General features: G+C 45.4%; 1 protein-coding gene across 2 annotated transcripts in view; it reads right to left on the bottom strand.

Moving 5' to 3' along the window:
- Positions 1 to 756: 756 nt before the first annotated feature.
- LOC308291922 (uncharacterized protein) overlaps positions 757 to 14,802 on the bottom strand; it is a 28,385-nt gene continuing 14,339 nt past the window's right edge. For both annotated transcript variants that reach the window (XM_080734077.1, XM_080734078.1), the window contains exons 3-4: positions 13,622 to 13,835; positions 757 to 6,919 (exon numbers count right to left, since the gene is read on the bottom strand). In XM_080734077.1, the coding sequence (XP_080590203.1) occupies positions 4,431 to 6,919; positions 13,622 to 13,835 (2,703 nt within the window). In that variant the 3' untranslated portion in view covers positions 757 to 4,430. The remainder of the gene's footprint in view (positions 6,920 to 13,621; positions 13,836 to 14,802) is intronic.

The following is a 14,802-nucleotide window of genomic DNA, read 5'->3' as shown; positions in this document are numbered from 1 at the left end:
TCCCCATTTTGACAGAATGATATATTCCCAGGTTCCACAGGTCAGCTGCACAGGTGCAATGCATTATTGTTAATTGTGGCACGTTTACTAACATGCCAAGTTTAGCTGCAATTGAACAACCGTTCCAGGCTGCCATATCCAGCCCAAGAAACCGTAGAAATGGAGGAAAATATAAAATGTACTTCTTAAAATAAATGTATCATGCCTCTTGCTAAGGTATGGCAACATGACTGGTACAGTCATGTTGCCATACCTTAGCCTTTTCTGAACTGACGCCACTGATTTATTCAGCATGTGATTCACAGAACACCATTTGATTGACATTTCACCTCTCAGAACCCAACATGTATGTTTTGTTGTCGTTTGATCAGATTTTGTCCATAATTCCATGCTGTATTGATGGTGGTTCCCAGGGACCTGCTGGCAATTGGGAAAAGCGGGACAACTCCCGAACAGCCGGTTCATTCCCGGCCGGTCCAGGCCGGCCATTAGGAAAAAAATAAAAATAAAATGTCGGCCGTCGTTCCATTTTGGGGGCTGGGCGGCCAACAAAGTTAATCGTCACTGTCAGGCAGAAACCTCGTATCTCCAAGTTTCAAATTTGCAAAGCCCTGCTTCATCATACAAGGCTGTCGCACAAAAGTAGTGAAAACAGCAGATCTACAAGCACACAACGCCTCGCACAGCGAGGCGTTGTGTGCTTGTAGATCGGCTGTTTTCACTAGTTTGAATCATTTTTTAAATGGTTTTGGACGTACAAGGTTTCCACCCGACAATGACGAAATATAACTCATGTAATTGGCCCACTGGCTTGTCACTTGTCATGATCTGAAATGGCAGCAATCTTTGAGTAGCAGCAGTTGGAGGGCCTCTCCAACTCTTTTTCCCGGGCTGAATCAGGGGCCCAGCACGTCCCTGGAGGTTCCATAGCAGAGATACAGGATGTAATATTTATAATAATAATCTGTATATAATAGTATAATATAATATTATAATATTATAATATTCCATGCTGTATTGATGTTGGTTCCATAGGAGAGATAAAGGATGTAATGTTTATAATAATAATCTGTATATAATATTATAATGTAATATTATAATATAATATTATAATATAATATTATAATATTCCATGCTGTATTGATGTTGGTTCCATAGGAGAGATAACATGATGTCATATTTATAATAATAACAATTCTTCTACATTCTCTAATTCACCCTGTGTCAGACTTCTGGTTGGTCCCTGACTGACCAACCAGCAGGCTCTATCTGCCTTGTCCCGCCCTGGTCCCGCCTTTTTATGTTGACTTTGCTAAAACGTAATTTTTGTGGAAATGAAAACATTCAAAAACATGCTGAGTCACTATACTGCCACTGAGCAGCTCCATTTTACTGGAACCAAGTTTGAAATGAGAATTGAACACACAGAATAACAATACGAAGCAACTGAATTACAATGGTAGTGGATAAAGTGTCCCACCAAGACACAGCAACCAATGGGTGTGAAGAGGAGCGGGACAACGGGTGGGACTTGACAAAGGGTGAATTGTTTAGACTTCTTGTAAATTAAGTAATGTGGATGTTCAACAATAGCTTAACTCTTGAGAGCATAAAACTAAGAAGTCTTTAAGAAGACTCAGTGCGCCATGCATAAAAAGATTAAAACTAAGAAGTCAAATTGGTTTAATTTTACACTCTCAATAGTTAAATATCATGAAGGGTCCATTTGGTTACCAACTCCCTATCATTTATCTGGGACCCCCCTCAAGGACCACTGTTGGTCCCCGGACCACTGGTTGAGAACCACTGCATCCACGGAGAGAGTCTAGTATCTGCCCTCGTTTCATAGGGATGTCCCTTTGGAGTGATGGTTAAAGGACAACTTTAGTTTTTTTACAACAAGGGTTCATATTTTAGATTGTAATTAAAGAATATAAAAGATGAGTGTTAAAATGATTTCGTTTGGTTCTTTCTATTGTTTTAGAGATTCTTATTTCAGTGGTTGGGGGCATGCGTACAAGTGGCTAAATATGTCATTTTACACAGAATAAGCCCATTCCCAAGATACAACGCAACCTTTCATGGTTGGATGTGACTTATGGGGGCTAGAAGTGTTACTGTAAATAGCAATAAAGAAACTGCTGGCTTATTGTGTCTAAAAAGACATACCCCAAATGATTTTGGGGTCCCCAAATGATTAAATTAATGGGCAAAATTGTTTTCCTCACTCAACAGTAAACAAACCAACATAAAGTTTAAGGGGAAAATCTCGCTATTTCGAACGACCATCATTTCGACCGGAGGGTTAGCGACTCACTCCACGGAGGTTAGGGTGAGGGTTAGAGTTAGAGTCGGGTGTCGAAAAGATGTAGTAGTAACAGTGACACGCTCCCAAGTTTAAGTGTATCTGCACATTTCTAAAGTGACAATTTAAGAACTTCTTAATACCTCTAAAATGACAAATTAAACATTGGCCAAATTATCAAATATTAGAGGCTGAAATTGTGAAAATAGTAGATCTACATGCTCACAACGTAGATCTACTATTTTCACAATAGAACCGTGTTGCCTCAACTCTTAGTGCTACGAGCTTTTTGACCCGACGTCCTCCACCCTCAGGTCGGGTGGAAGGAACACGTTATTCCAACCAGTTCCTTTCCCCTCCACCAGGCGCCCCGGCTGGCCAGGGGGAGGCAGTATAGAGACCAGGATTACTGCATGTTTTTGTGAGGGTATCTACACCCTATGCTGTGTTGCCCGCGTCAAACAACATTCATAACTTTTTATTTGTGATTTTGTTTTCAATGCAAAAACGATGGCTTCTATTTCAACGTGCTTCAACTCTCCAGGAAGAAAGAGAAACTGGTGGGCAGGTTTCTAACCGTCCTGTAACCAATAGCCATGTTTCCATAAACTATGGGTTTAACGATATAGTAACAGTATCGAAATATCGTTTTTAACCTAAAAAATCGAAGTGTATCGAAATGAAAACAGCTAAAATCGAATCGTATCGTTTTATTTTGTATCGTATCGAATCGGCAGTGCAAAGAATCGATTGTATCGATACCACCTACTTGTTCATTGTATTTAGCATTTTTAAGAAGAAAACATTTAAAAGGAGGGGTTTAATTACTTTTCCTTCGCATATAGCTACACTGGTCTATCGATACATTTGTGTAATCTCTGGGTTCATGTCAACACCCCTACGATAAACGTATTCAAATTAGGGAAGCGAATTATCAGAAATGCGTATTAAGACAAAGCAAATTTTGCCTGTTTCCATTAAAACTGATGAAATGCGATTCTTGGGAGATCCTGCCTGGGTCTGTAAATACACCCCCCGGGCAGCGGGCTTGCACACAGCACACAGAGCTGGGATGGGGATGATTTTGTACAGAGCAAGCGACCCCGGCCGGGGTGCCCCGAGGGGCGTCCCTGATCCGAGGCGGCCGGCCGGCCCGCCTCGGATCGGTATTGGAAAGGAGGATTGGAAAGGGGGAAAGTGTTATAGGAGGAGGATATGGACCAGAACGTCATCATTTATTCGCATTTATTGTCTGACCCGTTTCCATTCACAAACGCGCATTTAGTTTATTCGATAAAGCCTCAAAATCCACCTCCTCCAAGCGGATATTTTTTTTTGTGGATAATGAAAGTTTATTGGCATTTTGAAGTGTTTCCATAAAAACATTTTGTGTATGAGCCTTAAATGGGCATTAAGAGGCTTTATGGAAACACCACCAATGAGAGAGCAGCTTTCTAAACCGTCCACACCTCCCCACCAATGACAAGACAAGAAGAGTAGACAGAAATGGTGTCATATTATAATGAGCATCAGTGGGGAACCAATCATAGTTGACAACAGCTTCAGTTGAAGTGTTGATTTCGTCGACTAAAACTATGACGAAAAATGTTTGTCAACTGCGTTTTTTTCCACTGACGAAAACGAAATAAAAATGAAATTAAAACTAAGCTGTGATGACTAAAACTAAGACTAAATATATTGACAGTTTCGTCAACAAAATAAAAACTACACTAAAACCTTAGAGAGGGACTGGTGGAGAAGAGAGTCATTTTATGTTTGGTTGCTCTCAGGTTTTGCGTGCTGAAAATAGCAGATCTACAAGCTCACAACGCGTTGCAGTAGATCGGCTATTTTCAGCAACGCAACCAAGTGTAAAATCAGCCATTACAATGTCATCAAGGCCAGACAAAATACATTTCAGTTGACTAAATCAACTGTAGATTTAGTCGCCTAAAATCTCATGATATTTAGTCGACTAAAATTCGACTAAAACTAAAACTTTCAGGTGACTAAATTATGACTAAAACTAAAAGACATTTTAAGCAAAAGACTATGACTGAAACTAAATCAACATTTGCTGTCAAAAACAACAGTGTTCAGTTGCTCCTCTGGATCTTTGGGGTCCTCAGTCTCTGAGCAGTCCCAGCTTCCTGAGCGCCTGGCGGCGGTCCTCTCCGTTCTGGCCGCGCGGGCAGATGACCACGCTGATGCCGTGGGAGCGGGGCAGCTTCTGGGGGTCCCCGGCAGGGTGGGGGTCCCGGGCCTCCGAGAAGAAATCCTTCCCACTGCCGAGGGAGGCGGGCCGCGCCCGAGTGTTCCGTACCTCGCCCGGGCCGCGCTGGGCAGCGCCGCCGCCGGTGGACCCCCCCAGACCCCCCACGCCCGAGCGCTCCAGGGTGGCAGCCTTGTTCCTGGGTGCGGCGGGAGGAACGGCGTCGTCCCTGGCTGGGGGGCGTTCGGCGGCGTCGCTGAAAGCGGCGGGGGCTGGGAGGATGTGGGGGGGCGCGGGGGGGTCCCCGACCGCCGAGGAGGAGCAGGAATCCCCCGGAGACGCTTCCACCACCGGGGGAGGCAGAGCGCCGCCCGCAGAGCAGGCCGTCTGGGGCGCCGGGACCGGAACCGAGGCAGACGGCGGGTCGGTCCCTGCCGGGACGGGAGGAGGGGTGGGATGGGTTGGGCTGAGAGGAGCGCCGGCGGTGGAGGAGAGGTTGCTGCTGGGGGGAGGAGGGCTCAGGACAGGGACCAGCAGAGGGGGTCCCTGGGGGTCCCTCCTCTCCTCGCTCTTCAGGACAGGGACCAGAGGGGGTCCCTGGGGGTCCCTCCTCTCCTCGCTCTTCAGGAGGCCCAGCTTCCGCAGGGCCTCCATGCGGACCCTCTGGGGGTCCAGGATCGGCCTGCCGTCGGGACAGCCAGAAGAGGAGGGGGGGTGGTGGTGGGCCCCGGGACGAGCGGGACGGGTCCCGCCGGGCCGGTGGGACTTGAGGACGATGTTGGAGGGGAGCTTCTTGGGCCTGGGGGCCACGACGGGGGGGCTTTTGAGGAGGGCGGGAGGGTCGGGCAGCGGGGTCTCAGAAGGAGACGGTGACGGAGGTGACGGAGGTGCGTGGGCACCGGCAGGAGCTTCTACAGGAGGGTTGTAGGGAGGACCAGGAGGTACAGGAGAACTCACTGGAGAAGGAGTCTTCACAGAGTCTTGCCTGCCCACGTCCTCCACCTCAGCGGTCGCCATCGAGCTTCTCGTCCCCGTGGAAGGTGTTGTTTTAACGTCAGCGGGTACAGCCTGTTGCTGGGGTGTTGTTTTAACCTCACTGGGTACAGCCTGTTGCTGGGGTGTTGTTTTAACCTCACCGGGTACAGCCTGTTGCTGGGGTGTTGTTTTAACCTCACTGGGTACAGCCTGTTGCTGGGGTGTTGTTTTAACCTCACCGGGTACAGCCTGTTGCTGGGGTGTTGTTTTAACCTCACTGGGTACAGCCTGTTGCTGGGGTGTTGTTTTAACCTCACTGGGTACAGCCTGTTGCTGAGGTGTTGTTTTAACCTCACCGGGTACAGCCTGTTGCTGGGGTGTTGTTTTAACCTCAGCGGGTACAGCCTGTTGCTGCGGTGTTGTTTTAACCTCAGCGGGTACAGCTTGTTGCTGGGGTGTTGTTTTAACCTCAGCGGGTACAGCTTGTTGCTGGGGTGTTGTTTTAACGTCAGCGGGTACAGCTTGTTGCTGGGGTGTTGTTTTAACCTCACTGGGTACAGCCTGTTGCTGGGGTGTTGTTTTAACCTCACCGGGTACAGCCTGTTGCTGCGGTGTTGTTTTAACCTCAGCGGGTACAGCCTGTTGCTGCGGTGTTGTTTTAACCTCAGCGGGTACAGCCTGTTGCTGGGGTGTTGTTTTAACCTCAGCGGGTACAGCTTGTTGCTGCGGTGTTGTTTTAACCTCAGCGGGTACAGCCTGTTGCTGCGGTGTTGTTTTATCCTCCACGTCAGCGGGTACAGCTTGTTGCTGGGGTGTTGTTTTATCCTCCACGTCAGCGGTTGAGATCGAGCTTCTTGTCGCTGTGGAATCAAGAAGCTTCTGGTCCTCCTGAGGCTCCGGCTGAGGCTGGTGGTCCCTGAAGTCTGACGGAGGAGGGATCAGAGCCATCAGGTCCATCTCAGAAGACCCCTGAGCACCAGGGTGGGCGTCATCTGTACCCTCGTCCCTGCCGCCTACGACACCACCGATGTCCGAGTCCGGCCCGGCGGACGTAGCAGCCCCCGAGGGGGTCCTGGTGTCAGCGTCTTCTGGATCAGCAGCTGCAGTCTGGGGGTCCCCGGACCTCCTCTCCTGCAGTCCCACCTCAGCAGCGCTCCCTGTCAGAGCGTCAGAGTCACGGTCGTCCGTGGAGGTCTGTGGATCTGCGGCGCCCTCTAGAGGAGGACCTTGGCGTTCGGCGCTGTGCTCCGTAGACAACGCGGCCCTCGTGGGTTCCGTCGGCTCGTCTGGCGTTTCTGGCTCGGTCACCGAGGCTCTTCCTGGGAGAGCAGCTCCCCCATTGGCCAAGAGGAACGGCGCGGGGACACCGCCCCCGAGGAAGGACTTGTGGTCCCTGCTGGGGTCGACGTGTTGGAGACCCTGTGCATCTGGGAACAAACATACTGGTCAGTTAGAGACCCTGTGCATCTGGGAACAAACACACACAACAAACACACACCGGTCAGTTAGAGACCCTGTGCATCTGGGAACAAACACACACAACAAACACACACCAGTCAGTTAGGAACAAACACACACCAGTCAGTTAGAACAAACACACACCAGTCAGTTAGAACAAACACACACCAGTCAGTTAGAACAAACACACACCAGTCAGTTAGAACAAACACACACCAGTCAGTTAGAACAAACACACACCAGTCAGTTAGAACAAACACACACCAGTCAGTTAGAACAAACACACACCAGTCAGTTAGAACAAACACACACCAGTCAGTTAGAGACCCTGTGCATCTGGGAACAAACACACACCAGTCAGCCATGCTACTTTTGAATGAAAAGAAGAAGAAAAATCACACTTGTGTGAACTGAGCGGTGGTGTGTGTGTGTGTGTGTGTGTGTGTGTGTGTGTGTGTGTGTGTGTGTGTGTGTGTGTGTGTGTGTGTGTGTGTGTGTGTGTGTGTGTGTGTGCCCCCTGTGTGTGTTTGTGTGTGAGTGTGCCTGGCCTATGCCTGGCCTATCCTGAACAACAGCGCCCCTCCCTTAACATGTGTGGTCAGAAAAGGTTACTGCAGGCTACATACCCGGAGACAGACAGACAGACAGACAGACAGACAGACAGACAGACAGACAAACAGACAAACAGACAGACAGACCCACACACACGGCCACGTATAGGAGCGTTGTGACCACCGCTCAAAAAGAAGAGATGAAAAGGTTTATCAAGAGAAGGATAGAGTCCGCAACACTGGTAATACTCAGCTCTGCTTTATTGCTTCAACGTTTCGATCCGTTTGGATCTTCTTCAGGAATAATACAGGGAAATGTGTGTGTGTCCTTATAAAGACTAGCTTCCACAATGATTGGCTGTAACAATGAGTGGTGATTGAAACCACCCATACCAATCAGGCCATTTCTTCAGTAGCAAAAGGCAATAATAGACATAAGCCCAACATGTTTGCATATATACATATAAAGAAATACAATATACAAAAAATACAAAAATAGTAATCAGGAGCAGGATCAAGTATAGGACACAAATAGTACCAGTTAATCACACTTCATTTCAGAATGACTTAATATTTCATATTTTGTTTTGTTAAAAAACACTGTTGACAAGGCCCAGACCTACTGGTAAGGTAGCTGGGGCCAGAGAAGAATTTCTCACCACTACTTGTGTCCTATAGCGTGAACAAATGACTATATGATATGAGAAAATATTGAATAAGAGGACTAAGTAGGTCTTCAGGAGGAGTCCTCCATCATCAGAGTCCCCAACCATTGGATAACCTACAAAGACCATGAGAAAGAGAGAAATGTTAGACAGTTAAAAACAAGTAAAAACATTAATACCAAAATAGTACTCTAAGGTACACTGGACCAAACTACATTATGGCCTACATAGTACAGTTACAGAAAAGGTCTAAGGTCGAAATATTCATTCAAGCCTTTCGCCACAGTATTTAGGGTGGACATCCAAAATGCTTCTCTCTGAAGGAGCAAAGTGTCTATATCACCACCCCTAGGAGGCAATTTAACCCGCTCAATGCCCAAATACCTCAATGAAGAAATACAGTGTTGGGCTTGATGGAAGTGTAGGGCTACAGGGTTTTTAAAGTTTTTGTTTCTTATGTCACTCCTGTGTTCTGAGATTCTTGTTTTTAAAGGTCTCAGAGTTTTGCCAATGTACGCAAGCCCACACACACATTTTATCATGTAAACCACATTGTTTGTTGTACAGCTAATAATGCCCTTAATTTTAAAACTTTTACCTGTGGTAGGATGACTGAATGTATGACATTTAGATGTGAAATTGCATTGGGCACATCTGCCACACTTATAATTACCATCTGGAACATCTGATAGGAAATGTGTTGGTGTATCCTGACTCAAATGTGACCTGACCAGGAGGTTCTTAAGATTGGGTGGTCTTTTGTATACAATGCGGGGAGGGGCTGAAAAGGTTCTACCTAGGGTGGGGTCTGACTTCAAAATATGCCAATGCTTTCTGATCATTGCCTCAAATTCTTTGCCTAAAGGGGAGTACTGTACATAACAGTTAATTTGTTTTTCTTTTTCATTTCTCTCCATGCTTTTGAGACACTCAAGTTGGGTACAGCCACTAAACTTGTCTTTGGCTGGTTTGATCCAATCAGCTGGATACCCACGCTGTTTAAAGCGATTTGCAAGGTCTCTTGCATGTGTGGTAAACGAATGGTCCACACTACAGATCCTGCGTACCCGCTTGAACTGACCCATAGGGATGCCCTTCTTCAAAGGGGTTGGATGGTAACTATCACCATGCAAAAGGGCATTCCGGTCTGTCGGTTTTCTGTACAGGTCTGTATTAAGTCTATTGTTTTCTTTGATGACAAGAATGTCAAGAAAATTCATTCGGCAATGATCAGAGGCAATGGTAAACCTTAAAGATTGACTACTGTCATTTAAAAAACTATGGAAGGCTGTCAACTCTGTGAGAGACCCGGTCCAGATAAGAAAAATGTCATCTATGTAACGTTTCCACAACTGAATGTGTGATAGAAATGGATTGTTACTTGATAAAATAACCTCTGTTTCAAGGAGTCCAACAAAAAGATTAGCATAATTTGGTGCCATCTTACTGCCCATGGCTGTACCACATTTTTGTAAATAGAACTCATTCTCGAACAAGAAAAAGTTTTTAGTAAGCACTACTTCAGTGAGATCTTTTAAGCATTTGGTGCTGGGAATACATTCAACCCTCTGGTCCAGAAAATGTTCAATTGCCTCTAAACCACCTTGGTGTGGGATGTTTGTATATAAGCTTTCCACATCCAATGTGACAAGAAATGACTCATTGTCAACTGATTCTATGTTTTGTAGGACCTGAATGAAATCGCTGGAGTCCCTAAGATAGGACGGAAGTGCAAAGACATGTGGCTTAAGAAAATGATCAATATATGAAGAAATATTCTCCGTAAGGGAGCCTATACCTGACACAATAGGTCTCCCAGGAGGCCCCATCAGCAAACTCTTTGTGGATTTTGAGCAGAGTATATATCACTGGAGTGACAGGGCAGTCAACCTTCATATAATCAAATTCATGCTTACTGATATCTCCTTTTTCTAAATAGTGCTCAAGAATATTGTGAATATAATTCTTGAACTCTAAAGTAGGGTTAACATTCAGTTTTTGGTAAAACACATCATTATGGAGTTGTCTATGTATTTCACCAACATATGCCTCTCTGTCCAAAAGGACAATGGCACCCCCTTTGTCCGCAGACTGCACAACAACAGATTTGTCATTTTTTAATTCTAATAGTGCATTGCGTTGTGCTTTAGACAAATTGTTAGTGACCTTATACTGTTGCTTCTTAGCTAGAAGTTGTGACACTTCACTTTCAACCAATCTACAATACGTATCTATGGGTGAGTTTCTGTGTTTAGGTGGAATAAATGTAGATCTCTTCTTAAACGGTTTCTTAGGCCCTATATTGGGCTCAGTAGTAACCTCAGAGGTAACTGATGGAGGCTGTATGTTATCTGAATTAGCCCCCTGTACCATGTTACCATTTGTGTTAGAAAAGAATTCTCTCAGTCTGAGATTACGAAAGAATTTATGAAAGTCTACTAAAGTGTCAAAATCATTACATTGGGTCGTAGGAACAAATGACAAGCCCTTACTGAGAGCTGATAAGCATGTGTCTGTGACTGACCTACTTGACAAGTTGATCACATTGCATTCTGTCTGAGGCTGCGAGTCCAATGAGGGTCTCTTTGAACTCTTCCAAATGTGCCCAATGCAATTTCACATCTAAATGTCATACATTCAGTCATCCTACCACAGGTAAAAGTTTTAAAATTAAGGGCATTATTAGCTGTACAACAAACAATGTGGTTTACATGATAAAATGTGTGTGTGGGCTTGCGTACATTGGCAAAACTCTGAGACCTTTAAAAACAAGAATCTCAGAACACAGGAGTGACATAAGAAACAAAAACTTTAAAAACCCTGTAGCCCTACACTTCCATCAAGCCCAACACTGTATTTCTTCATTGAGGTATTTGGGCATTGAGCGGGTTAAATTGCCTCCTAGGGGTGGTGATATAGACACTTTGCTCCTTCAGAGAGAAGCATTTTGGATGTCCACCCTAAATACTGTGGCGAAAGGCTTGAATGAATATTTCGACCTTAGACCTTTTCTGTAACTGTACTATGTAGGCCATAATGTAGTTTGGGTCCAGTGTACCTTAGAGTACTATTTTGGTATTAATGTTTTTACTTGTTTTTAACTGTCTAACATTTCTCTCTTTCTCATGGTCTTTGTAGGTTATCCAATGGTTGGGGACTCTGATGATGGAGGACTCCTCCTGAAGACCTACTTAGTCCTCTTATTCAATATTTTCTCATATCATATAGTCATTTGTTCACGCTATAGGACACAAGTAGTGGTGAGAAATTCTTCTCTGGCCCCAGCTACCTTACCAGTAGGTCTGGGCCTTGTCAACAGTGTTTTTTAACAAAACAAAATATGAAATATTAAGTCATTCTGAAATGAAGTGTGATTAACTGGTACTATTTGTGTCCTATACTTGATCCTGCTCCTGATTACTATTTTTGTATTTTTTGTATATTGTATTTCTTTATATGTATATATGCAAACATGTTGGGCTTATGTCTATTATTGCCTTTTGCTACTGAAGAAATGGCCTGATTGGTATGGGTGGTTTCAATCACCACTCATTGTTACAGCCAATCATTGTGGAAGCTAGTCTTTATAAGGACACACACCCATTTCCCTGTATTATTCCTGAAGAAGATCCAAACGGATCGAAACGTTGAAGCAATAAAGCAGAGCTGAGTATTACCAGTGTTGCGGACTCTATCCTTCTCTTGTATTGCCGTTTGTCCAGCACCTGGGCTAGAGTGGATTTGTGCATGCACTATCACCCAAGAAAAGGTTTATCTCCACCAACTGTAATACAGTACATAGAGATGACCCTGATACACCCCCCCCCCCCCCCCCCCCCCATTCACTTCCATTATAAAAACAATCTGCCTTGGCTTTTTCGTCCCACCTAGTAACTAGAGCAAAATGGGGCGGGATTTGACAAAGAGTGGATTGGTGCACTGTGGAACACTGTGGAAAGAAATAACGCACCTGGGGTTTGATATAAACTGATTCAAGGTGTGGGTTATGTATGCGATAAGGTCTTGCTGCGCGGTCATTATGGCTTATATGGACACGACGGGGTGATAATTCCCCGAGGTGGAGCCGAGGGGAATGATCAGCTCGAAGTGTCCATATAAGCCATAATGACCAAGCAGCAAGACCTTATCGCACTTATTACCCGGCTAATACATAAAATTAATAATTTGACTCAAAATTAAAAACAAAACAAAGTATTTCCTTGTTTACAGACAGCTGAAAGTGCGTCCCCCCGAGCGCAACACGGTCGCCTTGGAAAACAAGGAAGTGCTAGTCAAATAGAATCAGTTTTCTGTTACTGCGTCGTCTATTTCTCGCCTCAAATGGTTTTAAAATTTTTTTCCAGAGCAACGTTTGGTTGTAAATGCACCTGTTTCGAATGATATCAACGCACTTAATGCGAAATATTCACGTGCTTTCAGACTCTTCAATGCAGAGGTATCCATAGATACAGCATACTAGTATCTCACCAATGCAGAGAAGTATCTCACCAAGGCAGAGATATTAGTAGTAAAATGACGACATCTAGTGGTCAACCTCAGAGGAGCGCAAAAATAAAACCTGAGGAGAATTCCAGCCTCGAACCAGAAGCCAGCTATTCTCTGTTCCCCCGTGCAACGCTCCACGCCACAGACCCCGACGGAGCGGCGCGGTATTGGGCGGCGATGACCCCCGTGAGTCGCCACCGAGGCGAGCGCTAGCGAGCCGAGTTGCCGCGACGAGCGGTGGGAACGCCGCACAATCCCACTCAGCCGCGTTACCGAGTTATGTGCCGTTATGGACAGAATAGTAAATATTCAGTCCCTCACTATCAACGTCTACCCCACTGCATGTCTACCCCACTATCCACGTCATAGATAAATGCACAAAAAAGGAGTCACATCATCCGTTCATTAGCTCAGTCAGTAGAGCACGGATGCAATAAACCCACGGTTTGGGTTCGATTCCCCTGAGGGGAATAATATTCAAGGCGAGAGATATCGGCGCATGCGTACTTCAAAGTAGATACTCCTCCGTGGATACACTGTGGATACTATCTGCGTTCAAACGTCTGAAAAAGGGTGATAAAGTCCGGTTGAATGCGAAGATACCAGTCGAAGCGGGTGGTAAATGACGCTGTGTGTTTGTTTACATGGCTGCCATGTTGGATACGGCACTAAAAACACACAGCGCATCCTGACTGCAGCAGCTGCTCTGAGCCTTTGATTAGGCAGCGGTGAATTATAGAGCGGAGCGGTCATTATACGCTCATAATTCACAGCTGATTTCAGCGCTCGACCAATCAGAATCAAGCATTCAACCAAGCCGGGTAATAAAGTCTCATATTATATACCACAGCAATGAGCCAATCAGAATCAAGGAATGGAACTAGCCGTTTTAGAAAGAGGATTGCTGGGGTGTTGTTGTGGCTGTGTGTAGAAGGGAAGTGATAATCACCATGTGTTCCAGCCGGTTCCTGGGGTGGTGTTGTGTGGTGTTGTCCTGCTACGTCCAGCTGGGGTGGTGTTGTGTGGTGGTGTTGTCCTGCTACGTCCAGCTCATCAGTGGACAGTCCACTGTCCTCCTCCATCTCCAGGCTGTCCAGGGTTTCCTCCAAGAAGGTCAGACAGGCCCGCTCCTCCGCCGAGAGATGCTCCAAGCTGTCCTCACTCTGTACGCACGCACGCACGCACGCACGCACGCACGCACGCACACACACACACACACACACACACACACACACACACACACACACACACACACACACACACACACACACACACACACACACACACACACACACACACACACACACACACACACACACACACACACACACACACACACACACACACACACACACACACACACAGAGAGAGAACAAAGAGCTGCTTGTGAGCTTCTCAAAATTAAATCGTCTTTAACTATTTAAAAATAGCAGATCTACAAGCTCACAGCTGCTATTTCTGAAAAAAAGTCGTGAAAATGTGTGCAAATCTTTGAATTATGTATTTTTAAAGCAAACGTTTGTAACTCAAATTCTGCTTCAGCGGGGGGGTCCCTATTTTGAGATGGGGGTCCGTGGCCAAATACCTATCATTTTGGGGGTCCTTCACATGAAAAAGAACCACTGACATCGTAGTCTCTCAAGAACAGACTAACTGAGCTCCAGTTAAGTTACTCACTTTTCTTTGACGATGGCTGGCCAGATTGCTGACATACAGTAGGAACATAAGGTTTTTCAAAAAAAACAACCTTAGAAGGATTCAAAAGACACTTATAGAATCGGGTCAAAATTGGGTCAAAATTCAAATGTTCACTATTTTTCAAAAATAGCTGATCTACAAGCTTGCAGCGCGGCACCGAGCTTGTATATCTGCTATTTTTTTTATAGTTAAAGCAAAATAATAATACACCAATATAGTGTACCTGTTCTGAATGGGTTTAAACAGCGTCCCGTGGTCAGGTGTGTTTACATTTCACACAGGACTGAGAGAATTACATGTTGAACTGGTACAAAAATACGAGGAAAGACACCTGATCTACAAGCTCACAAACTGTGATGTTCTATCTGCTACATCAGCCGTTAAAGGACAACTCCGCCCTAAAATCACTTCTAGGCTAATTTTCCTACTTAT

The sequence above is a fragment of the Nannobrachium achirus genome (genome assembly GCF_963921795.1).
Source record: "Nannobrachium achirus genome assembly, chromosome: 9".
Lineage (NCBI taxonomy): Eukaryota > Metazoa > Chordata > Actinopteri > Myctophiformes > Myctophidae > Nannobrachium > Nannobrachium achirus.
Note: the sequence above shows the minus strand (reverse complement) of the source record. Positions and strands in the feature narration are given on the sequence as shown.